Here is a 25,767-nt window from a genome sequence, read left to right as displayed (position 1 = left end):
CCTAGCGAGTTTTTCGTCTTGCGAGGCATTCGTCTTGCGGGGCACCACTGTATTGTTCTCGCTTGTACTTTACATACTTAATCGATGCATATCAACAAATTCTTTTTAGAGCAGTGTTTTTCTATATACTCCTCAAAACATCTGAGGTTTGATGGCTCATAACTCCACTTTCTTTGGGGGGGGGATGTGACACCATAAAAGTATTTATCAATGGAAAGGTGATTTAATGAGGAATGTAACGCAACAAAGTTTGTTCAATTACCTGTGTTCTATCAAAAGTTACAGCCAAATAACCAGAAAAAAGGAAGCACAACTTGATATGCAGTTTTTGATATGCAGTTTTTGTTGATATGCAGTTTTTGTTCATTTGAATGCAGCCAGTAGCATGGGTGTTTAGAGAGCCAATCAGGTGTTATGTGCCATCAAACCTCGGAAATGCACTTTTCCCAAAAGGTTCCACAATTTTGGCCGCTAGTGTATGTGCTGTGGGAAGGAGGACTTTATCTGTTCTGAATCGTTCAACATTCAATTGAGAGGGGATTTTTATATATGACTATCAGACTGCACCAAGCCCCATCAGTTTTGCTGAATACATTAAGCTAATTAGTTCAAACTGGATTTTGAATAAGTTAAAAAGGTACAGGTACCCCTGCCCGTACGGGCCAGTCTTGACAGACTCCGGGGTTGTGCGCCCATCTCACTCAAGAGGCCAGGGGCCAGCGCTGTCCGGAGACACTTCCGGGTCACGTGGCCAGCATGACATCGCTGCTCTGGCGAGCCAGAGCCGCACACGGAAATGCCGTTTACCTTCCCGCCAGTAAGCGGTCCCTATTTATCTACTTGCACCCGGAGGTGCTTTCGAACGGCTAGGTTGGCAGGCGCTGGGACCGAGCAACGGGAGCGCACCCCGCCGCAGGGATTCGAACCGCCGACCTTTCGATCGGCAAGTCCTAGGCGCTGAGGCTTTAACCCACAGCGCCACCTGCGTTCCCTGCAAATTGCTATTCCAAATAATGCTTTTCATAGGGGTTGCGAGGGGGACATTGGGGATGAGTCTGCGGGACCTAGTGGGTGGTGGCCCCCCAAAAAGTTCAGAAACCACTTGCCACAATTAGAAGCTGGCCTTGAATAACCGCCACCACCCTCAAATTAAGAGAAAGGAAGGGAAAAAAAGGATACACAATAAAAAGTCTGCATTTTTGGGCTAAGTCCTGTGCTAATGCCAAGGATTTAGGGAGGCGGGAAACGCCAGCTTCCCATCCAATCAGGAGACAGCCCATCCACAGAGGCTTAAAATTAGCATCAAAGGATGGCTGAACAGCCCTCTTTCTATTCCAAGGTGCAAATTAAGCAGGAGGAGAATATGCAATGGATTATTTCCTTTCGCAGAGTTTGTGTTGCTGGTTCCAGGATTGCTCCTGGCTCTTCAACTGCTGCCTGCGAAGGGGCTTACCTGCAGTGGACGGAGATGGGCCCATCTTGGCCAAACTGCTCCTTAGTTTTATGCACCTGCCCGATGAAATCAATGAAGCCTTCACCGGATTTTGGCACGCCTTGCTCTGGCCAGTCCGTGAACTGGAACTGACGCACGGTCCGTGACTGGCCATCCTGGGGGCGGAGAACGGGGAGAGGGAGGACAAAACACAACACCTCTCTGTTAGGCTGGGGGGAAATGCAAGGGAATGAAATTGAGTTTGAATCCCGTAAGCAGGAAAGCGAGATTTTTGAGAGCTGAGCGATGGCTGTAGACTTGAGCAAATTTGATTTGGGTTCTTTCAAACCCCCAACTGGCTGGCGTTTCCTCCGCAGCCAAGCTGGCCTTGCCTGTGGAGGATGAATAAAAGATTTTAATTTAACTGTATTGCTTTTTCCTCCCACTCTCCCTTCTTCTCAGGGGCAAGGGGCAGCCTACAAAGCTGCTTCCCTTCCACTTGGCTCAGATTTTTGGCCCTCCTTTAAAAAGTCTGCATGAAAATCCACCAGCCTTCTAACATAAACACATGCACATTTTTGGAGATGCAATTTCCCCTAATGCAATAAAGTTTTGACTGTTATATGCATTTTCATGCACACTTGACATCAGGGCGTTTTTTTTTTTGTTTCGTTTTGCATTTTTGCACACGAAGAACTGTATGGCAACATTTAAAGGCAAAGGGACCCCTGACCATTAGGTCCAGTCATGGCCGACTCTGGGGTTGTGGCGCTCATCTTGCTTTATTGGCCGAGGGAGCTGGCGTACAGCTTCCGGGTCATGTGACCAGCATGACTAAGCCACTTCTGGCGAACCAGAGCAGCGTACGGAAATGCCGTTTACCTTCCCGCCGGAGTGGTATCTATTTATCTACTTGCACTTTGAGGTGCTTTCAAACTGCTAGGTTGGCAGGAGCAGGGACCGAGCAACGGGAGCTCACCCCGTTGCGGGGTTTCAAACCGCCGACCTTCTGATCAGCAAGTCCTAGGCTCTGTGGTCTAACCCACAGCGCCACCCGCGTCCCCCCCACTTCCCTTGGAGAAGTGCAAATTTCAAATAATTTGTTAGGCCCGCACATCGTTTTGAAAAGTGTGACCTGGGTAAATTCACATTTAAATGCGAAGCGAATTGAGTTCCCTCCATCTCTTTATGTACGCCAGCCATCCTAAGCTCCTTTCTGTAGCAAGGGCAGGTTGCCCTGTATGTTCCTGTGTGCGCTTAAACAGCCACACACACGAACAACAGGAAACCATTTCCAATCAGAAACTTTCTGTACAACTGGCGACAGTGTGTTCGCGCATCCCAAAACATAATAATCTCTTGAAATGAGTTCAAAGAAATTACACAGTGGGAAACAGGCGGCAGCTCCATCGCCAGAGCTCACGCAGTACGAATTGCGGGGGGCCTTGCATCGTGGCGGAGAAAAATTGCGATAAGCCGACAGGAGGAAAAACAACATCATCAGAACAGCCAGCGAGGAAGCGAGAGAGAGAGGCTAGCAAGAGAGCTGCATTGTTTCAAGAGAAAACAGTGCGCCATTTCTCTCTGGCTCCAGCGTGACAAAGTTGAGGGAAGGACCAAATCTCAGGAGTTAAGAACATGTGCTGGGCATGCAGAAGGTCTCGGTTTAAACCTCAGCATCTCTAGGCAGGGCTGGGAGAAACACCTGAGTCCCAAACGTTTGGCAAACTCTTGCCCAGAAACCTATGTGGATCCAGGATTGGGACTCAGCTGCAAATAAAACACTTTAAGTGTGTTTTAAGTGCAATATACAATGTGTGACACTAGATGGCGATGATGAGCCTTATGGAAAATTCAAGGTACAGTAGTACCTTGGAAGTCGAACAGAATCCGTTTAGGAAGTCCATTCGGCTTCCAAAACATTCGGAAACCAAAGCGCAGCTTCTGATTGGCTGCAGGAAGGTCCTGCAGCCAATCAGAAGCCGTAGAAGCCCCAACGGACATTCGGCTTCCAAAAATAGTTCGCAAACCGGAACACTCACTTCCGGGTTTGCGGCGTTCGGGAGCCAAAACGTTCGACTCAACTAAGTACAAATGTATTTTTAAAAAGGCTTTTAAAATAGCGTTTTCAGAACGTTTTTTAAATATGTGTGTAGATCCAACCTTCGCCTCCACAGTCACTTACGGACTCACTGCTAAGACCTAAGCTCAACATCAAAAAAAACGAAGATCATGGCCACTGGTCCCATCACCTCCTGGCAAATAGAAGGGGAAGAAATGGAGGCAGTGAGAGATTTCACTTTCTTGGGCTCTGTGATCACTGCAGATGGTGACAGCAGCCACAAAATTAAAAGATGCCTGCTTCTTGGGAGAAAAGCAATGACAAACCTAGACAGCATCTTAAAAAGTAGAAACATCACCTTGATGACAAAGGTCTGTATAGTTAAAGCTCTGGTTTTCCCAGTAGTGATGTATGGAAGTGAGAGCTGGACCATAAAGAAGACTGATTGCCGGAGAATGGATGCTTTTGAATTCTGGTGCAGGAGGAGACTCTTGAGAGTCCCATGGACTGCAAGAAGATCAAACCATTCTGAAGGAAATCAGCCCTGAGTGCTCAATGGAAGGACAGATCGTGAAGCTGAGGCTCCAATACTTCGGCCACCTCATGAGAAGACTCCCTGGAAAAGACCCTGATATTGGGAAAGATGGAGGGCGCAAGGAGAAGGGGACGACAGAGGACGAGGTGGTGGGACAGTGTTCTCGAAGCTACCAGCATGAGTTTGACCAAACTGTGGGAGGCAGTGGAAGACAGGAGTGCTTGGCGTGCTCTGGTCCAGGGGGTCAGGAAGAGGCGGACATAACTAAACGACTAAACAACACCAAAGTTTAGGCTAAGTCTGCTGCAACTGGATTTCTTATGGACAGGGCCAATCCTGAATGTATTGGATTTGTGGCCATTATGCTCATTTGCCTTTAGTAAATTGCATGAAATGCAATTGCCTCTGGTCTATTTTGGGGGGAATCCTGCAACGTGTTTAAGTTTTTACTCTGCTGACTATACGCTGGAATCTGCTCTGGATCAATAGTGAGTAGAATTCGGTGACAATATGGCCCCAAACTGACCAATGGCCTTCCTTGGTGTGCTGAGCACCAACAACGCGGAGTGTGGACTCACCCTGGCATCGGTGACCTTGAACTCCCGGAGGATGTATTGAGGCATGTTGTATTCAGCCATGGGGTCGACCACAAAGTACTGGTACCGGGCGGACCTCTCTGCTGGCCAGTATTGGTGGCATTTTTCCTGTTGGCCCAAAGAGAAGGAATCACACCCTATTTGTAGCTCAGCTTCTGCCATATGCTAGAGACAGACCCCTTCACCCTGGCCTTTTGTGGACACTCGAGGGCAGCCATTTAGCGGCAAAGTCAGGTGGGCACGGTCCTTTCACAACAGTCATCGAGCCACGCCCCCCTCGTTACCACGCCCCTCCTAAGATCACACAGCCTTCTAAGCTTATACATAATCTTATAATCACCATATTCTCTATGAGAAGCACCAGACCACAAGACGCACCTAGTTTTTGGAGGAGGAAAACAAGAAAAAAAATATCCTGAATCGCAGAAGCCAGAACAGCAATCGCTGCGCAGTGAAAGCAGCAATCCCTCTTGCTGTTCTGGCTTCTGGGATAGCTGCGCAGCCTGCATTCGCTCCATAAGACGCACACACATTTCCCCTTACTTTTTAGGAGGGGAAAAGTGAGTCTTATAGAGCAAAAAATACGGTACTAAATTACAACAATTAGCACTGCGACGATCAGGGGATATCTGCCTTTCAGCTTGATCTATTTCCTCTGCATGGTTGATTTGGAATCCTCCAATAATCCCAATTTTAAAGAGTGCTTTCCTTGGTGTTCCAGCGTACGTAACACAACTTGGCACGCCCTTCTCTTGAAACGGAAGGAACCTTGTCTTTTCGGCGTTCCTAAATGGCTTAGCTCCGGACTTCAGAGGACAACTCCTTCCTGTTCTCAAGAATGACCCAAGGAGCCCGTCCTCGGCGGCCGACTCCCCTCCTTTCCCTCAGTACAAAGGGCGAGGAGGCCCCCAGACGCCCCTTTCTTGCTGATTCAGCAGCTGTAGGATGCTGGAGACGGGGACCCCCTGCTACACAAACGGCAAAGGGTCTTGGACCCCGGAGCTCTGCCCCTTTTAGGACCCACACCCTAGCTGTGGACACAATTTGTTTTGACTGCTCTATTTTATATGTTTCTGCAAGGCACCCATAGGACCTCCTGGCAAAGGCTGTAGTGGCGATCGTACCACAGCTACGAAGGAAGGCCCACCTGGCTTCTGCAATCTATCCTGCTTGACCTAAAAATACAAACCCCGATTTGCATTCCCCACGGAAGCTCCGGGAGCTAAACATAGTGCAATTAGGAAAAACAGGCTGGGTCTGCTTAGGGAGATGCCAAGCTGCAGATTTTATCGGAGGGCAGAGAGTTGTTCCGTGTTGCTTTGGGAAAACAAGGTCACTGACCCTGCTCTTAAGACCCAGAAATGTTTCGGCAGTAATTCCCTGCCTGCTCCTTCCCTCCACCTCTTCCGGGACTTCTATCTGATGGTGAGCATCGCCAATGTCCCTTTCCTCTGTTTCTGCTCGCCCCCTTTCCCACGATTCTTTAGGGAAAGAACTGCGCAGTGGCAGGCGAGAATTCTACCACTGAACCACCAATGCAATAGCTTATCTTAACGTTTTCAGTGCCTATACGCCTATCGCATTTATAAATTGTAAATTTATAGTTGTAAAGGTAAAGGTCCAGTCATGGACGACTCTGGGGTTGCGGCGCTCATCTCGCTTTATTGGCCGAGGTAGCCGGCGTACAGCTTCCAGGTCATGTGGCCAGCATGACTAAGCCGTTTCTGGCGAACCAGAGCAGCGCACAGAAATGCCGTTTACCTTCCCGCCGGAGCGGCACCTATTTATCTACTTGAACTTTGACATGCTTTCGAACTGCTAGGTTGGCAGGAGAAGGGACCGAGCAACGGGAGCTCAGCCCATTGCGGGGATTCGAACCGCTGACCTTCTGATCGGCAAGTCCTAGGCCCTGTGGTTTAACCCACAGCGCCACCGGCGTCCCAATTTATTGTTGTACATTGTTTTAAATATTCGTTTTCCTTCTGGGATTGTACCCCCAAGTGTGTTTTATAACCTGGTCTCCCACCATAATAAATTATCTATCTATCTATCTATCTATCTATCTATCTATCTATCTATCTATCTCTATCATATATCTATATCTATCTATCTATCATCTATCTATCTATCTATCTATCTATCTATCTATCTATCTATCATCTATCTATCTATCTATCTATCTATCTATCTATCATCTATCTATCTATCTATCTATCTATCTATCTATCTATCTATCATCTATCTATCTATCTATCTATCTATCTATCTATCTATCTAACTAACTAACTAACTAACTAACTAACTGCACCGTACTTTGAATGTCCAGACAGGAGCTTCAAGCTACGCACTCCAGGGCATGACCAGGGGAGATTCTCTCATCTCCTTTCCGCCGCCACCAGCCCGCCTCCTTTGGCTTACCCGCCCCATCTCTCGTAGTTTGGTCAGCATCACGACAATGGTGGAATTGTTCTCCCACAGCATCCGCCAAAAGTCTTCTGTGGTCTCCGCCAGCGGACCTTGCGTGGCGATGTAGGCCCTCTGTTGCCTGCCAGGGAGAGAGAAGGCCAACCGTCATTAAAAACGCACGTGGACGTCTGCATACAGGACTTTTTATCATATGTGGCTGTCTTGTAAGTAAGGTTAAAGCTTGCTGGGAAATGATATGCAATGAATTGGAAAGGATGTTCAAAATAACTTTTATTAAAAAAAAAACCCAACAACCCCAGAATATAAATAAATAATAATTTAAATAATTTTGTATCTATACCCCGCCCTTTCTGGTTCAGAAAACAGGGCTCAGGGCGGCTAACAACAAATTTAAAACACTTAATTGTGATACAACAAAAAACAGCATAAAATACAGTATAAAAGCATGAATGACAATAAGTTCAAAGTTCTAAAATAAATTTAGGGGGAAATCCATCCAATAAACATTAGATGATCACCAGGGCTAGCTGGCTAAATTAGTCTTATTTGGGCCAGCAAGGAGACCAGGGGAGAAATAGCTGTGGGATCCCAGAACCGGTGATCTTCATAAAATGGGGAGTGGGAGGGAAGGAAGAGGAATAAAAGATCAGGCTGAATTCAAATTGAAAGCCAGGTGGAATAGCTCTGTCTTACAGGCCCTGTGGAAGGAGGTTAAACCCTGGTCGCCTGGGACAGAGCATTCCACCAGGTCGGAGCCACCACTGAGAAGGCCCTGGCCCTGGTGGAGGATTTTTTTTTTTAAAATTTTTTAAATAGAGATTTATTGAGATTTTTTGAATACAATGCATAAATAATAAACAGAATTACTTATATCATGACATAATTTCATCACTTCTTTGAACTCCCTCACGTCTCCCGCTCCCACTTACATCGTTATAAAGTTTTTCAAGCAAATTATCATCTTGTTTACAACCTTATATCCACTCGTCTAGCAGTTCTCCAAAAAATTCATATTTTCGTTAATCTCACTTATCATCAAATTCCAATCTAATTGCATGGTAGGCAGTTATCTATGATCAAGCATCCTTCTTAACATTCAACCAGATTACAATGTTTTTGTAAATAAATCTTGAATTTCTTCCAGTCTTCTTCAACCCTCTCTTCCCCCAGGTCTCGGATTCTGCCAGTCATCTCGGCCAATTCCATGTAGTCCATCAGCTGCATCTGCCACTCTTCCAGTGTGGGTAGATCTTGAGTCTTCCAATTCTTGGCAATGAGTATCCTTGCTGCTGTTGTTGCATACATAACAAATGTTCGGTCCTTCTTTAGCACCTTCTGGCCGACAATACCCAGAAGGAAGGCCTCTGGTTTCTTAGTGAAGGTATACTTAAATACCTTTTTCAACTCATTATATATCATTTCCCAGAAGGCCTTCACTTTAGGGCAAGTCCACCAGAGGTGAAAGAATGTTCCTTCATTTTCTTTACATTTCCAACATTTGTTATCAGACGAATGGTATATTTTGGCAAGTTTAACTGGGGTCATGTACCATCTATATATCATTTTCATTACATTTTCCTTCAGAGCATTGAGGATAGTCTGACCTCCTTAGGGCCCGGGACCTCCAAACTATGATTATTCATGGACCTTAAGGTCCTCTGTGGGGTATACCAGCTTTTATTTTGGGAATTATAGGGACATAACTACTTAAATTGCATAGAAATTTATTCCTGTACGCTACTACAGCAGCAAGAATGCTACTTGCCCCAAAATTGAAAGAAGCAGACGTCCCAGCAAAGGAAGAACGGATACAAAAACTTATGGAATATGCAGAAATGGCGGAACTTACCGGAAGAATAAGAAATCAAGGTAACAAACATTTTTATAAAAGAATGTTAACGGTTTATTGAATATTGACAGATAAGTTGTAAACAGATAAAAACACTAGCAGGGTTATTGTAATAAGCTGCAGTTTCACAAGAGTATATATTTACAGTAGATAATTAAATGAGAAAGTTGAATGAATTTGGATATGCAGAAGATATTAAAAATAATAAATTTAAGGAACTGCAGAAAGAGGGGGGGAGGAAGTCAAATTCTGAAATCTTAAATTGATTGTAAAACTAATGAAATGTATAAACTTGAAAAGTATAAATAAAAACTTTTTTTTTTTAAAAAAAGAAAGACCTACATCTGAGGGACCGTATTCTGCCATATGAACCTGCCTGGGTTTTGACATCTTCCGGAGAGGCCCTTCTCAGGGTCCCGCCAACCTCACAGGCCTGCTTGGGGAGGGTGTGGGAGAGGGCCTTCTTGGTGGTGGCTCCTCCCAGGCAACTTTGGAACTCCCTCCCTCAAGAATCCTGCCTGGCTTCCTTCCTTGCTGTCCTTCCTCCAGCAGGTGAATACTTTCTTGTTCCAAGAGACTTTGGGGGAACTGACTGCTTTTAAGGAAAGGGCTGGTTCTGTGTTGTTTTTTATGGTGATTGTCTGTACGTCTATAATATACATGTCACATGCCATAAAGGGACCCCTGACCATTAGGTCCAGTTGTGGCCGACTCTGGGGTTGCGGCATTCATCTCGCTTTACTGGCCAAGGGAGCCGGCATACAGCTTCCGGATCATGTGGCCAGCAGGACTAAGCCGCTTCTGGCAAACCAGAGCAGCGCATGGAAACGCCGTTTACCTTCCCGCCGGAGCGGTACCTATTTATCTACTTTCACTTTGACGTGCTTTCGAGCTGCTAGGTTGGCAGGAGCAGGGACTGAGCAACGGGAGCTCACCCCGTCATCGCGGGGATTCGAACCGCCGACCTTCTGATCGGCAAGTCCTAGGCTCTGTGGTTTAACCCACAGCGCCACCTGTGTCCCTTTGTCACATGCCACAGGTATATGATAATCACACAATGACGCGTCGCTAGGGGTAGAGCGAGCCTCCTGCATTGTATTTTGCCCCCGTAGCTATTTCTGAAGGAAGAAGAGGGGAAGCCCATTAACCCTGTGTTGGAAAACGAGGAGGGTGGGCCAAGTCGCTCCTCCGGTTGGATCCAGCGAGGCTCTTCGCAGGCTCTGCAGCCCAGGAGATGCCCGAGTCTTACCTGTACCCATCGATGAAGCTGGAGTTGATGTAGTCGGACCCCTCAACCCCTCGGATAGGCTGTAGGCAGACCCGCGTGGTCTCGTATGGCATGATGTTCACAAGGCGGTTTTTGAACTTGTTGCATGGGAGGTTGGCGCTGATGAACCGGGAGGTGTGGGCTTTGGAGTTGGCGAGTCTCTGGCGTGGCGAGAGAGAGAGAGAGAAGGAAAAGCGTTAACCACTCAGGAATGACATTGTGCCAGCAAATACTGTATTTTTTGCTCTATAAGACTCACTTTTCCCCTCCTAAAAAGTAAGGGGAAATGTGTGTGCGTCTTATGGAGCGAATGGGAGGTGTGAGGAACACAGGGAAACAGGCAAATGAAAGATAGGATATGGAATGACTGATTTGTTTTTAACTATTCTTATTTTTCTGTATTTTGTATTTTTTTTGTCTCTTTTTCCCTTTTTCTTTTTACATTTTTGTATTTCCTTTGAAATCTCAATAAATATTATTTTTTTTAAAAAAGGAAAAGAATTGCAGGGCTCCAGCAATCTCTGCTCAAGCATCCGACCTCTGCTTAATAACCTCCAAACAAGCAGAGCCTGCCATTTTCCTGGGGGGGGGGGGTCTCTGTTCGACTGTCCAACAGCTCCTTACCACCAGGAACTTATATAATAATAATAATAATAATAATAATAATAATAATAATAATAATAATTTATTTATACCCCGCCCATCTGGCTGAGTTTCCCCAGCCACTCTGGGCGGCTTCCAACCGAATATTAAAAACAATACAGCGTTAAACATTAAAAACTTCCCTGAAGAGGGCTGCCTTCAGATGTCTTTTAAAGATAGGGCAGCTGCTTATTACCTTCACATCTGAAGGGAGGGTGTTCCACAGGGTGGGCGCCACCACCAAGAAGGCCCTCTGCCTGGTTCCCTGTAACCTCACTTCTCGCAGTGAGGGAACCACCAGAAGGCCCTCGGCGCTGGACCTCAGCGTCCGGGCAGAACGATGGGGGTGGAGGCGCTCCTTCAGGTATCCTGGGCCTTTGAGGCCGTTTAGGGCTTTCAAGGTCAACACCAACACTTTGAATTGTGCTCGGAAACGTACTGGGAGCCAATGCAGATCTCTCAGAAGCGGTGTTATGTGGTCCCGGCGGCCACTCCCAGTCAACTTCTTCGTAATGTTTACTTGAAACCCCTAGGTATGGAGGCCAGCCGCTGGAAGCAGCTCACCTTGAACCCCCAGCTTCAGCTCACCTTGAATTCGAGTTCCATGCCAGTGACATGTTCCCCAACTTCTATCTGTGCCAGCTTCTGAATGTAGGTGTACAGATTGCGAGCGGGGACTTCTGTGTTGCCACAGGCGACAGCTTCCAGCAAGGAGTCGTGTATGAAACTGTACTGGTCCTCCGTTTGCACCATGTAATTTCTCTGCGACCTCATGAGAGTGACGTGGCCGTAAATGTCCACCGTCTTCTCGTGTTTTATCCTCTCCAGCATGGCGTCGATCACGATGAAGCAGCCCGTGCGGCCGACCCCAGCGCTGAAAGAAGGCGGACACAGAAGGTTGGGCAACAGATACCGTATTTTTCGCTCTATAACACGCACCCGACCATAGCACTCACGTACAGTGGTGCCCCGCAAGATGAATGCCTCGCAAGACACTAGACGAAAGAGTTTTCCGTTTTGGAGGTGCTTCGCAAAACAAATTTCCTATGGGCTTGCTTTGCAAGACGAAAATGTCTTGCGTGTTCCTGCGGGCTTTTTTTTCCTCCCCCCCTTTTTCTAAGACGCTAATCCGCTTATCCGCTAAGCCAATAAGCCGCTAATAGCGCTAATAGCGCTAATCCGCTAAGCTGTCAATGGGCTTGCTTTGCAAGATGAAAAAACCGCTAGACGAAGAGACTCGCAGAACGGATTCTTTTCCTCTTGCGAGGCACCACTGTAGTTTTTAGAGGAGGAAAATCCACCCGTAGGCATTCCCTCCATAACACGCACAGACATTTCCCCTTACTTTCTAGGAGGAAAAAAGTGAGTGTTACGTTGCAAAAAAATACGGTAAGTAGAAGAAGAGCATCAGTTGGAATTGAAAAAAGCTTGAGGATATAAGACATGGGTAGGCACACTAAGGGACGCAGGTGGCGCTGTGGGTTAAACCACAGAGCCTAGGACTTGCCGATCAGAAGGTCGGCACTTCCAATCCCCGTGACAGGGTGAGCTCCCGTTGCTCGGTCCCAGCTCCTGCCAACCTAGCAGTCTGAAAGCACGCAAGTGCAAGTAGATAAATAGGTACCACTTTGGCGGGAAGGTAAATGGTGTTTCCCTGCGCTGCATTATTTACTGCGCTTGTTTCTTACCATTTTCTCTAAGGCGCTCCAGGTACACAGTCCTCGTCCTCCTCATCTGATGCCCATAGCAATTGTGAGAGGTAGGTTAGGCTCAGAGGCAGCGAGTGGCCCAAGTGAGCTTTCCTGACCCAGTGGGGAATTTGAACCCAGCTCCTAGTATAGTACTCTAACCACTGCACCACACTGCCTCCCGCCTCCTTTCCAAAGCTGGGAAAAGTGCTGACTAGGCTTTGGGGAGGACTCCGGGGCCCTCTCAAAGCCCCTGGGCCTCCTTCCCGCAGCCCAGTGCCTTGGTTACCCAGCTATGGGAAGGGCTGCAGACGGGGAGGGGGGTGTCAAATGTTGCTGAAGACCACCGAAGATGGCCTTGAAGGAAACATGCTGTCCTCTGGCCTCGTGTTGGACCGCCCTGAACTAGATCTTTCAAATCATTGCAGTTCCTGAAAAGCAAGCTTGAGTTGATTTAATTGAGAAGGCCCCGGTCCCTAAAAGAGCGCCTTCTCCAATTATCAGCTGTCTTGTGCCCTACGACTGGGCAAGATGATCGGGCCTTTTTGGTGGTTCCCCCACTGGGGGGTTGCCCAATTAGCCCTGACCTGTGACAGGGCCTTTGTAGTGGTGGCTCCCTAGTTGTGGCATGCCCTCCCTTGGTGGGGTACACCGGTCTCCATCACTGTTAACACTCAGGGATTTAAAAACATTCCCGTTTGCTCAGGCATTTATTTGGTAGAGGGATACCGATCTCGGCAACCCTGAGATCACTGGACGGAAGAACACTTTTAACCGAAAAATGCTTTTAGATGTCTTAAAACTATTAAAAAGTTTTAACCTGTCTGACGGTGGTTTATACCTTGTCCCCCCCCCAAAAAAAACCCCTGACCAGGTGGAATGCTTTAATCCTGTCTTTTAAAAACAGTGTTTTAGAGTTTTCTTTGTCTTCTATTTTAAGCCATTTTTGTTTGTTCTTATATAATTACTCTTATTATTATTATTTATTAGATCGATACACTGCGCTTCATCCGAAGATCTCAGGGCAATACATTGCGTTTTGCTTTGAGAGATCTTGGGGGGGGGGGGGGGAGAAAGCACCCAATGAATTTAGCAAGGAACAATAATGAAAATTGTGTAACTACGTTTGCTTGCCTGGGCAATTGGGGGAGGAAAGGTGGGGTATAAATTCAATTAAACACACATACACACCTGCAGTGCACAACAATGGGCCCTGCATCGGGCGGGTTGCAGGTTTTCACTCTCCTGAGGAAGGCCAGGAATGGGGTCGGGTACTCGGGGACACCGTGATCTGGCCAGGCTGTGAACTGGAACTGCCGAACCTCCCGTTTCTCGCTGGAGCCGTTCTGTGATAGGTTGGGGGTGGAGGGAGAAGAGAGACGACAGCATGAGTTGAAACTGAGCCAATGCACAGAGCGACGGAGCAATCCACAGCACAAAGGGAACCTCGGCAAGGCATAGGCGTCTCGACGCAAGTAAGCCAAGCCGCGTTTTGGAACGGGGAAGGAAATCCAGCCTTTGCTTTCTGTGTTGCCTGGGGGTTCTCTTACCTTGTGAAGCGAGAAGGTTCGGACGCAGAACGTGGCCAGCTCGATTGTATCCAGCAAGGTGACTTGAATCATTCCGTACGTCTCAGTGCCCCGGCCTGGCCAGTACTGGTCACACTTTATCTGGAAGGAAATAATACATTATTATCATTATCATTATCATTATTATCTAGCTTCAAGCTAGTGGCTCTTTGGAAAGTGGCAGCATCATTTCAAATCTGTCCGTGCATCTGTGTGGTCAGCACAGTGGTTACTGAGTGTCGTACTAGGATCTGGGTTCGAATCACCATTCAGCCATGAAGCTCAATGGATGAGAAGGCACTGCCTTTTTCTCTGCCTAACCTACATGGCAGGGTTGTTGTGAGGATTAAACGAGGAATTTGTGGGGATTAAATTGCCTCTTGAGCTCATTAGAAGCACAGAACAAGAACAAGGTAGGTTGCAAATTCAGTAAATAAATGCAAAACTAGACGCTGCGAATTGGTTGGAACGCAACTCTCTTTCTCGCACGAGCAAATCTGAGCACTGAGCCATCCACGTGGGGGGAATTCTCATTCAGCCAGCCTCTGTATGCAGAGCCCTCACATTTTCAAAGTGTATTTTCAAGGCCATAAGGGCTAGAAACTTGAACTAAACCCATGAGGGGTTTTCAAAGAAGCTGAAACCCAGAACCAGATTCCGCGGTTTTTGCTCCAGATTCCACACCTGTTAAGAAAGATTCCACACCTGTCTTTTTTTTTTTGGGGGGGGGTGATTTGCAGTTTTTTTGTTTTCTTTTAAAAAAGTACTTTTTAAAAAAATAAACTTAAAAATCAAGATTTGCTATCTAGTTTATTGTGATCACCTTTTAAGCTGATCAAACTGTTCTTAATCAATTAGATCACTGGTTTGAAACCCTTTTTCGGGCCACCTGCCCCCTTGGTTTCATAGGTTCACCCCACCGGTGCCCCCTACCTTACACAAATCATTATTCAGAATAGCGGTTTGTATGACCCACCCAGGAAAATAATAACACAATACAGCTCAAAACAGTCGTGCATTTACTCAAAATCCAATTAAAACGTGAGCTTAATTAAAGGAAATTGACGGACCTGATCCAGGGGGGTACCAGCTTTTCAAAGTTTATACCTCCAACACCCCCTGCCTCTCCCCATGCCTCTTAGTGCCCCCCCCCCAGGTCATCCTACCTCTCCTCAGGGGCAAGAACTCTCTGGGAGACCAGGTTTCAAATCCCCCACTCAGTCATGAGAGCTCCCTGGGTGTTTTTGGGTGGCCTACCTCGCAGGTTTGTTGGGGAGATTAAAAGAGGAGGGGGAGAAGGACCGTTTACACCACACCTTGAGGTCCTTTGGAGGAAAACAGCGCGGCAAAAACGCAATAAATGACGAACCACTGGATTACTGGTGACTGGGAGAGACCATATAACACCGGTCTTGAAAGACCTACATTGGCTCCCAGTACGTTTCAGAGCACAATTCGGAAAAAGTGCTGACCTTGAAAGCCCTAAACGGCCTTGGTCCAGTATATCTGAAGGAGCGTCTCCACCCGATCGTTCTGCCTGGACACTGAGGTCCAGCTCTGAGGGCCTTCTGGCGGTTCCCTCGCTGCGAGAAGCCAGGTTACAGGGAACCAGGCAGAGGGCCTTCTCGGTAGTGGCACCCGCGCTGTGGAACGCCCTCCCACCAGATGTCAAGGAGAACAACAACTACCAGACTTTTAGAAGACATCTGAAGGCAGCCCTGTTTAGGGAAGCTTTTAATGTTTAATAGGTTATTGTATTTTAATATTTTTTGGAAGCCACCCAGAGTGGCTGGGGAAGCCCGGCCAGATGGGCGGGGTATAAATAATAAATTATTATTATTATTAGATGCCACAGCCCAAGCAGTTGCCCCTTCCCCAAGGGAAAGGCGTGTGCGTTTTTCTCACCCGTGACTTCTCCTCCAGCTTGGTCATCATCACCACCGTGGCCGAGCGCTGCTCCCACACCATCCTCCAAAAGTCCCCAAAAGTCTCCGGAAGGGGCCCCTGCGTAGCGATGTACGCATTTTGCTTACGGTAGCCATCAATGTAGTTGGCGTTGATGTAGTCGCTGCCCACGATTCCTGCGTCGGAACAGTCAGAAACCAAACAGCTGTGATGAGCAAACCCTGTCCTCCAGGGACCCTAGGCGGCCAGGGGCGGTGGCAGTGCCCACAGCCATATAATTGTGGAGTCAAAAGGGACCCCCAGGGTTCATCTAGTCCAACCCCCTACAACGCAGGCATCTCAGCTAAAGTATCCAGGACAGAAGGCCGTCCAGTCTCTGCTTAAAAACCTCCAAGGAAGGAGGGCCTGCCACCTCAAGGCCGAATAGCTCTTACTGTCAGAAAGTTGTTCCTTGGAATTTGAAGCCGCTGGTTCGGGTCCCAGATTCTGGAGCAGCAGAAAACAAGCTTGTTCCATCCTCCAAGTGACAACAGCCCTTTGGATATTTGAAGATGGCTCTCCTATCTCCTCTCAGTCTCCTACTATCCAGGCTAAACATACCCAGCTCCCTCAACCGTTCCTCATTCGGCTTGGTTCGCCGTCTTTTGCACATGTTTCAGCTTGTCAATAATCATATTAAACTGTGGTGCCTGGAACAGGACACAGAACTCCAGGTGGGTTCAACAACTTATTATAAACGACTTGGATGAAGGAATTGAGGGCCTTCAAATTTGCAGGTGACCCCAAACTGGGAGCAGCAGCTGATAACGCAGAAGAAAGAATTCAAGATGACGTTAACAGACTGGGGTAAAGGTAAAGGGACCCCTGACCGTTAGGTCCAGTCGTGGCCAACTCTGGGGTTGCGGCGCTCATCTCGCTTTATTGGCCGAGGGAGCCGGCGTACAGCTTCCAAGTCATGTGGCCAGCATGACTAAGCCACTTCTGGCGAATCAGAGCAGCGCACGGAAACGCCGTTTTACCTTCCCGCCGGAGTGGTACCTATTTATCTACTTGCACTTTGATGTGCTTTCGAACTGCCAGGTGGGCAGGAGCAGGGACTGAGCAACAGGAGCTCACCCCGTCTCGGGGATTTGAACTGCCGACCTTCTGATCGGCAAGTCCTAGGCTTTGTGGTTTAACCTACAGTGCCACTCACATCCCTTAAAAGACTGGTGAGCTGGGCCAAAAGTAACAAGTGGGCCATGACTAACAAAATGAATTTCAAAAGGGACAAGTGTCTGGTTCTGTACTCGGGCAGGACTAGAGAACCAGAGGTTCTCCGCCTCCTGATTTTGCTGAATGGCGAATCCCATTGGCACTGGCCAAAGGGACCATGTTTGCTGTGGCTGACGGGAGCTGTCACTTGGGAACTCTGGATTGCATCCGTTTGAACGCCTTCATCAGCCCCGGTCTGAATTCCTTCCTTTGCTTTCGTGAGAAACGGCTTAAGCATTGCGGCAGTGGCAAGAGGAGAGAGAGAGAAAGGGAACCCTCGCTGCAATTCCTATCGGGGCCACAGATGGAAGCAGGGAATTAAGCGCGGCTTTGAAATTAGCAACCGTGACCCCCTTTTAATTACGCGGGCCTGTTATGTGTGGGTGTTCTCTTCCAAGCGCTCCTTTTAATTTAAAAGTATGTCAGGTCAGAGCCGCCACGCTGCTTCGCTTCCCAAGTTAGCAGAAGGCAGGGATCCTCGCTGGAAGGGAGAGCGGAGGCACTAATCACGAACCAGGTGGCGATTGCGGCAGGGGTGTCTTCTCCTGCCGCTGCAGGCCCCCCCCCCATTTATATACACATATACAGTTCAAAGAAATTACCGGTGGCAGCAGAGAAGGAACATCGCCCTTTGGCGTCTGGGGAATCTGCCACAACCTGCTTACAAGAAAGCCGCTGGGTCTGGTTTAAGGTTCTTTGCGAGGTTTTAACTTGGTACAGGAGCTTTCAGACGTGGGAGGAAAGCTAATCCCCTTTCCTGGCTCCTGTATGGGGTCAGTGGCGGCCTGATGCTTTAACCCTCAGCCAACTGCTTCCCTGCCCTCAGAGAGGCGGCAGAGGCAGGTAATTTCATTTACCTGGGCAAGGAGCAAGGGAGCTGGGTGGTGCAAAAGCCCGTGAGCGTTTGATGGGATTTCGGGTGGGAGATTGGAGAGGTGAAAGCAAACACCTTTTCCTCTCTCCTTCTCTCCCCCTCTTTGCAGATGTGAAGCCCAGGGAGGTTTCACGACGAGATGAGCTGTCATAGGCACCCGATTGAAAGCTCGACTCCCAGCAATGCAGGAATCGCAGCTGGGAAGCATTGGAAACAAAAAGGGCTGGAGGTTTTGGGGCCGAAAAAACACACAGACTGTGCAGGGAAGGCAGAAGGCAGAATCTGTGCTCCCTTCTCCGCAGATGTTGCTGAACTCTCAAAGGCCACCATACCTGACCATTAGTCATGCTTGCCACTGGAGCCACTGGGAGTTAGAATCCCAACAGCACCTTGGAAGACCCGCAAATTCTCCATTTCTTTTTCTGGGAGGTGATGTAATTCCCTGATCAATTAGGTGCATAACCTACGGACGCTGCTAAGCGCTCACTGCCCGGTTGAAATCCCGATAAAAGCCCTGAAAGGTAGGTCAGAGTTGACCAGCAAGTCACCTTGAAGCTTCTGGGATCGAGGACGTAAAGGGGAAAGGGGTGGGAGGAGACTCACAGAGCCCTTTGCACGTCTCCCCGCACTCCCCCTTTAAGAATGGGGGGTTCAAAAAGGGAGCGCACGGCAACTTGCAAAGCGAAGGATTCTGACAGGTGGGCGGCCCCACTCAACTGTCAATCATGTGATGTCGTTCTCTGCCGGTAAGAGCTGTCGGACTGGGGAACGGACTCCTTCGGAAGGTGCTGGACTCTCCCTCCTTGGGGGGCTTTTAAAATGTCAGAAATGCCAAAAACGAGCTGACAAAAGCTTGAAAAATCTGACCTCAGCCCCTCCTCCCCTTGCAACAAAGTGGTTTGTACCTTCAATGGGCAGCAAAATGACGCGGGAATGGTCGTAGGCGATCACATTGGCGTATCGGTTTTTCGGCTTGTTCACCTCGAGGTTGGAGTGTTCCCAAGTGAACTGCTGACCCGGGTCAATGGACTGCAGGAGCAGAAAGAGAGAAACGTCAGCGAAAATTCCACGTTTTGTTCCAAACTATAGGAGTGGAAGCTAAAAAGCAGTCAACGTCTCTTCCTTCCAGGGACCATGACCTGAAAACAATTCACAGGTGCAACCAACTCAGAGCTGGTGTGGTGCAGTGGTTAGAGTCTAACTAGGCCCTACGAGAGACCAGGGTTCAAACCCTGACACCTTGGCCACGGAAAAAGCTCGCTGGGTTCTAGTTGCTGCCTCTCTCAGCCTAACCCAACTCTGCAGGGTTGTTGTTGTTTGTGGGGATCAATTGAGCAGGGGGACACCCATGTACGCCGCCTTGATCTTGGAGGAAAAGGTGGGGTGTAAATTGAACGGTGTCTGGGGAACGGTGGCTGGCGAGTGAGCAGGGCCACAACACCCTCCTCTGCTCCTCATCCCTTGTTAATCACCTGCCGCCATCATCCGCCCCCAAAGGTAGGGAAAAACATTTGCACAAATCTCCTTTGAGTTGCTCCTTTTTTCCTTTCTTCGGAAGGAAGGCGGAATAATAATACCAGACAAAAGCCACCTCTGTTCCTGCTGTAGTCCCACGAGCTACGCTAACAGATGCTCCCCTCGTCACTGGGGACCTCACTGGGTGTGGCCTGGGGGGGGGGGACAGTCATTGCCTACCCAGGGCCATCTTAAGCAAAGTTGTTGGCCTTTTTTAGGAAAGGTTCCCTAGAGTTGTCGACCTTTTTTTAGGGAGCTGACACCGCGATTATCTCTGCTTGGGAAAAAAAAAGAAAAGGAAACAGGAAATGTAAGGAGCCCTGCAGAACAAACCAGCTGTGTGCCTCGCGGTGTAGGGAGCATGCGCTGGGCATACTTCTCCACAGCCCTACGCCAATCCCAGGGCACGCAGGGCACAGCCGGCCGTCCGCCTCAGCACCTTGCTGGCTCGTTCTCCCTCGAACTCGCGCCGCAGCAGAAGAGCCCTCCGCGGCGCTCCAACCAATGGGCGTCTCCCTTGGACTCCAACTCTCGGGCCCTGGATTCTCGGCCTGGCGCCCCTGAGAGCCTGGCGCCTGGGTGCCCCGCACCCCTAGCACCTATGGGTAAGGCGGCCCTGAGACTAACCTACCTTGCAGGGGGGTTGTTGTGCAGGGGACTGAATGAGGAGCGGAAAAGACGACTGTGCATGCTACCTTGAGCTCCTTGGAGGAGAAGGTGCAATATATATGCAACAAACAAATAGGACTCTGTACTAAATGGGCCATTGACCTGTTCTCTAGCAAGACTCTCCTTATCTTCTGAGCAGTTCCAACCTGCCTCCGCAACCACAGTCCCTCTCCAATCTTGCACCTCCGCATTTCTTTCATTAGGTGTGCTGTGGTTTTTTTGTTAAAGTATCTCCAGATCCGCAGCTCAGGAGGAAGGCTGCCCTGGAAAAGCGCCAATATTACATTATGCAGATTATCTGCTGGCAGGGGGGTGGGCAATGGGAGGGGAGAACTGGCAGAGAGAGAGCACATTAGGCTTCTCTACGCTCGCTTGCCTTGCCCGAGTGCGGAGGTGGGTTAGGAAAGATCCCAGCAGAGCGCTGAGGATCTCTTCCCATCATCTTCCCAGCAATTAGCAATTCATACGCTGTGCAAAAAAAACAGCAACAACGACGGCTCGGAGTCTGCGGCCAAAAGACTTTTGGTTCCTAGCATTTTTTAGTTGTTGACGAATGTATCCCACCAGCTGCCTCCTCCTCTGCCGACCTGCGGGTGGGCTTCTGCCATTGCTCATCTTGATGCCCTTCCTGGTGCCATTAGGTCCAATTCTCAGCCCCTCAGTCCCCCAAACACTTTTTGCAAATCCTCGGTTTGGCTGACTTTTCTCACCCCCTATGCAGAAGCTGTTGTGGGCAGATGCACGCAGTGGTGTAGCTGCCTGGGATCAGGGAGGGGGCAAAGACCCGTTACTATTCCTGCAACACGGTCCCTGCCTCCCGTGGCCGGATGCAGAGAAGACAGCATCTGGTGGACTTCGAAGGCTCAGAGCCAGAGGATTGGGGGCAGGAGAATGATGAGTGGTCAGAGAGAGAAGACTAGGGTGGGAGGAGATGTTGGAAGCATTCCTCCATCTCCTCTCTGCCCCTGTTCCTTCTTAGATTAAGCATTTCTTTTACTTCAGTGTATTATAAAAAGTTATTTTGTACTGGGTATGAACTTTTGTAAAAGGGACTGTGGTCTAAACCACTGAGCCTCTCGGGCTTGCCGATCAGAAGGTCGGTGGTTCGAATCCCCGCGATGGGGTGAGCTCCTGTCGTTTGGTCCCAGCTCCTGCCAAGCTAGCAGTTCGAAAGCATGCCAGTGCAAGTAGATAAATAGGTACCACTCTGGTGGAAAGGTAAACGGCGTTTCCATATGCTGCTCTGGTTTTGGTGTTCTGTTGCACCAGAAAGCGGCTTAGTCATGCTGGCCACATGACCCAGAAAAACTGCGGACAAACGCCGGCTCCCTTGGCCTGTAAAGCAAGATGAGCGCTGCAACCCCAGAGTCGCCTGCGACTGGACTTAACTGTCAGGGGTCCTTTATCTTTATGAACTTTTGTATATCTTTGGACAAGTTATCTATCATCTATCTATCTATCTATCTATCTATCATCTATCTAATCATCTATCATCTATCTATCTATCTATCTATCTATCTATCTATCTATCTATCTATCATCTATCTATCTATCATCTATCATCTATCTATCTAACAGTCCAGCACACAGTGGTACCTTGGTAGTCAAACACCTTACTTGTTGAACAAATCAGCTCCCGAATGTCGCAAACCCAGAAGTGAGTGTTCCGGTTTGCGAACGTTATTTTGGAAGCCGAACGTCCGACACTGCTTCTGATTGGCTTCAGGAATCAGAAGCTGTGCTTTGGTTTGCGAACGTTCTGGAAGTCTGTTCGAATTCCAAGCTACGATTGTATATTAAAGGAAGCTGAAAAGGTGACAGGGCTTAGTGAGCGGGAAGAGTCTGTGGCAGATGGCAGCCCAGACTCAGAGGCCGCTGAGGAGGGGGACCAAGAGGTAGAGATGAGGCAGGCTGGTGAAGAAGCATAGCAGTCTCCCCTCCTCCTGGTCTCCCAGGACCAGAAGAGGTATGAAGAGGCTGGAGCAAAGAGAGACAGAGCCTTCGGCTGCTGGGGAAGGATGTTGCAACTGCCTCACTGGGAAGAAAGGTAAAGGACCCCTGGACGATTAAGTCCGGTCAAAGGCGACTAAGAGGCTGCAGCGCTCATCTCGCTTTCAGGCAGAGGGAGCCGGCGTTTGTCCGCAGACAGCTTTCCAGGTCACGTGGCCAGCAGGTCTAAACTGCTTCTGGCCCAATGGCACACTGTGACGGAAACCAGAGTGCACGCAAACGCCGTTTACCTTCCCGCCGCAGTGGTACCTATTGATCTACTTGCGCTGGTGTGCTTTTCAACTGCTAGGCTGGCAGGAGTTGGGGCAGAGCAATGGGAGCTCACCCCGTTGCGGGGATTCGAACCTACTGGGAAGACTTGCTGTGCTCACTAGGCATGCACTGTTTTGGGAGGGGGGGTTGAATGAAGAGCTAACTTCACTGACACAAGTGGTTTTTCTTTATTGCTGACACAGCGTCTTACTAGAGCTGACCAATCAGCACGAAGGTGGCGCTTTTCAGCCACTAAGAGGCTTGCCCTTTGATCTGATCGGAGCCAATCCGAGAGGACGGAGGCGAATCGGTGCCTGAGGATTGGCTCTTGGGGCCAGTAAAGAGAGAAAAGGCATAGGAAGAATGCTGAGTAGTTCTGGATGCTCCAGAGCTAAGCGTTTAAGAAACACGCAGAGGGCCACAAACACCCCAGTTCCTGGGCTTGCCGTTACGGAACAGAGGGCTGCAATTTTAGGCCGTGTCCCCCATAACGCATAGCCCCATCCTCCACCCCACCTACGATGCGTTCCCCCCCATCCGCTGCCAACCCATAATGCTCCTTTTTACCTCGTACTCCTGAGAGAGCTTCAGGTTGTCGTTGGCCTTGAGGTGCTCCGTGTGGTCTGCCAGCTCCGAAATGGGGATGGGTGGGTGGTTCAGCATACCTGGTGGGGGGGGAGGACAGATGGGGGGGGGAGAGACGTGGGAGGGAAAAGTGGCCTTCAATTAAACAAAAACAACACACACTGTTCCGTAGCAAACATAGAATTCAGATTTTTTTTTTTAAAAAAAAATTTTATTTTCGAAAACAAAAAACTGCAATGAAAGGAGGGTTAGAAAGGAGTGCGGGAGGTGGGGTGGGGTGGGTGGGGGGAGAGAGAAAAACTGTGAGGGCTCGAAATTGTGTCCTTGGAAACTGGAGAGGGAAATGAAGAGAGTTCTTTCTGCCTTTATCGATAAATCGGAAGGGAGGGGAGGGGGGGGGATTTCTTCCCCCTTCGTTTTTGTAAAGAGAGACGAACTAACGAAAGGAGCGAACGAGAACAGAAGAGGGAAAAAAAAGAAAAAAGATTCTGATAGCAGGCACTTCGCAGCGATTCCAAATGGTGACGTGGCGAAGGGAGGGTGGTGTCGGGTGGAAGGAAGCGAGGGAACGGCGCCCCCCCCCCTCCGAGAAAAGCAAAACAAAGTCGGCAGAATGCCAGTGCCAACACAGCAAACAAACGATGTGTCAAGGGCAAAGAGGTTCGTTGCAATGATAAATAATACTAATCTATATATAGAAACCCAGATAAAAACAAGACACACCGCACAGAGGTTTCAAAAGGGGGGGGGGCGGCGTATGGTTGAGTTGGCCAGTGAAATGAGGAGAGCGCGATGCGCCTGGGGGTGGTGCTGGAAATGGAGGAGGAAAAGCAGAGGTTTCCCAAAAGGTAAGAGTGGCTTTGCCTAGTCGTGAAGATAAAGGAAGCAGCTGCAGCAGGCAGCCAGAGTGGTGGCCCCCCCCCCCCGGAGGTAGTTGCTTTGACTACAACTCCCATCATCACTTGGGCAACACCTGGGTTGTACCGGAAGCAGCAGCTCTGCATGGTTTCTGGCAGCCTGACGACAGACTCGTGCAAATATTCTATAGAGGGAAACTACCTTGCACTGAGTCAATGAGCTCAATATTGCCCATGCTGGCCAGCGCTGAATCTCCAGGGTTCTCTGCCAGCCGTGCTTGGAGATGCCGGGAACTGATTTTGGGGCCTTCTGCATGCCAAACAGGTGACCTTCCCATAAGGGCTCTGGAAGGGGAGAACTTCTGCAGGAAGAATGCCATAGTAGTGCATTGCACCACAATGCACACTACGGAGGATCGGGTGTCATTTAAATGTTCGGAACTTGCCTTTGGGGCAGAGGGGGCTCACAGCACCCTCCCGTAATAACACCTAACATTCATTCATCTTCCTGGAAGAGCCCATTTCTGAGTCACTAAGAGGCTCCTTTCTCTCCACCATTTGGGGATAATAAATTGGTCTTGTGAAAGCTGCCGCCCCAGCTAATATCAGAGGTTTCCTGAAAACAATGCTATAAAATGCAGGGTAGTTATTTGAAATCTTATCACATGGGGAGGGGGAGAAACGTTCTAGTGCACTGGGTGGGGTGGGGTGGTAGATTTCTCCACTTCCAAAAAACCGATGTTTATGGAAAAGGTCACTTGGTTGAACCCAATTTTAAGTCCTACTCAGAGCAAATCCATTGAAATTAATGGATGTGACTGATACCCATTCATTTCAATGGGTCTATTCTGAACAGGACTTAAGTTGGCTACAAACCACTTCTACAGCATTTTGGAAGTGTTTTCAACTTCTTTCTCATATTTTTTAATTAAAAAAAGTCAGGCCTCTTTTTTGGAGAGGGTGTTTGTTAAAGAGACTGCTGGTCTTCTCTTCGTCATTTGCAAATCTGGAGGAAGGAAACCCCCTTGGTGGTTTGGTGCTGTTCCCCTTGAAAGGAGGGTAGAATCTGTCCAATGAAACTATTCCCAGATCTCTAATTCCGCTGCAGTTTTTTTTAAACATAGCAGCAGTTTTGGATCCTTCTCCGCAGGAAAACTGGGGGGCAAAGCCGAGCCATCAGTTCAGCAACAGCCCTCCCATCTATGAATAAGTCTCTTTTAAAGCCACCACTTTTAAAAAGGTGAGCATTTCTGCCTCCTGCAGCAGGAAGTTCCTCAGTTTAACCTGTGTGCTGCATGAAAAAGTCCTTCCTTTTATCTGTCAGAAATCTTCCAACACTTATCTTGCTTGACAAATGCCAGTGTTCAGAATGCCTTTGCTTAACCTGAAAGACTTCAGCCTGTCCTCACATGTCTGAAGTTGTTGGGCAAAGGAACCACGGACAGAACTCATTCCTCCTTTTGAAATTGGGCAGCTGTCCCCCAAACCCCCTTGTACCCCTTTCCAGTTCTGGTAGCTGTTTAGGTATGAGATCCACAGGATTTCCCCTTCTCTCTGAAATCTGCAGCTAGCGTGTGTTTTTTTGTGTGTGTTAAACCAGCCCCGGCAAACAGAATTTCGATGATTAAGAAGGCTGCAAGGGAGTCGGTGCATGAGAATGACAACTGGAATTGCAAGGAAAAATAGAAAAAGAGGTGTGCGTGAAAATAGTATCTTATTACATTTTTTTTAAAGATTCCACACTGCTTGAATTTGTGGATGGAATGTGAGGGCGCAGAAT

General features: G+C 48.6%; 1 protein-coding gene across 19 annotated transcripts in view; it reads right to left on the bottom strand.

Moving 5' to 3' along the window:
* Window positions 1-25,767, bottom strand: part of PTPRS (protein tyrosine phosphatase receptor type S) — a 307,055-nt gene that overhangs the window by 6,513 nt on the left and 274,775 nt on the right. For all 19 annotated transcript variants that reach the window (XM_083720166.1, XM_083720154.1, XM_083720157.1 and 16 more), the window contains 10 exons: window positions 23,113-23,210; window positions 19,005-19,128; window positions 15,972-16,147; window positions 14,049-14,168; window positions 13,690-13,844; window positions 11,399-11,684; window positions 10,151-10,329; window positions 7,044-7,170; window positions 4,608-4,733; window positions 1,454-1,608 (listed from right to left, as the gene is read on the bottom strand). In XM_083720166.1, the coding sequence (XP_083576292.1) occupies window positions 1,454-1,608; window positions 4,608-4,733; window positions 7,044-7,170; window positions 10,151-10,329; window positions 11,399-11,684; window positions 13,690-13,844; window positions 14,049-14,168; window positions 15,972-16,147; window positions 19,005-19,128; window positions 23,113-23,210 (1,546 nt within the window). The remainder of the gene's footprint in view (window positions 1-1,453; window positions 1,609-4,607; window positions 4,734-7,043; window positions 7,171-10,150; window positions 10,330-11,398; window positions 11,685-13,689; window positions 13,845-14,048; window positions 14,169-15,971; window positions 16,148-19,004; window positions 19,129-23,112; window positions 23,211-25,767) is intronic.

This window comes from Podarcis gaigeae (genome assembly GCF_964106915.1).
Source record: "Podarcis gaigeae genome assembly, chromosome: 18".
Taxonomy (NCBI): domain Eukaryota; kingdom Metazoa; phylum Chordata; class Lepidosauria; order Squamata; family Lacertidae; genus Podarcis; species Podarcis gaigeae.
This window is presented reverse-complemented; position numbering and strand designations above follow the sequence as displayed.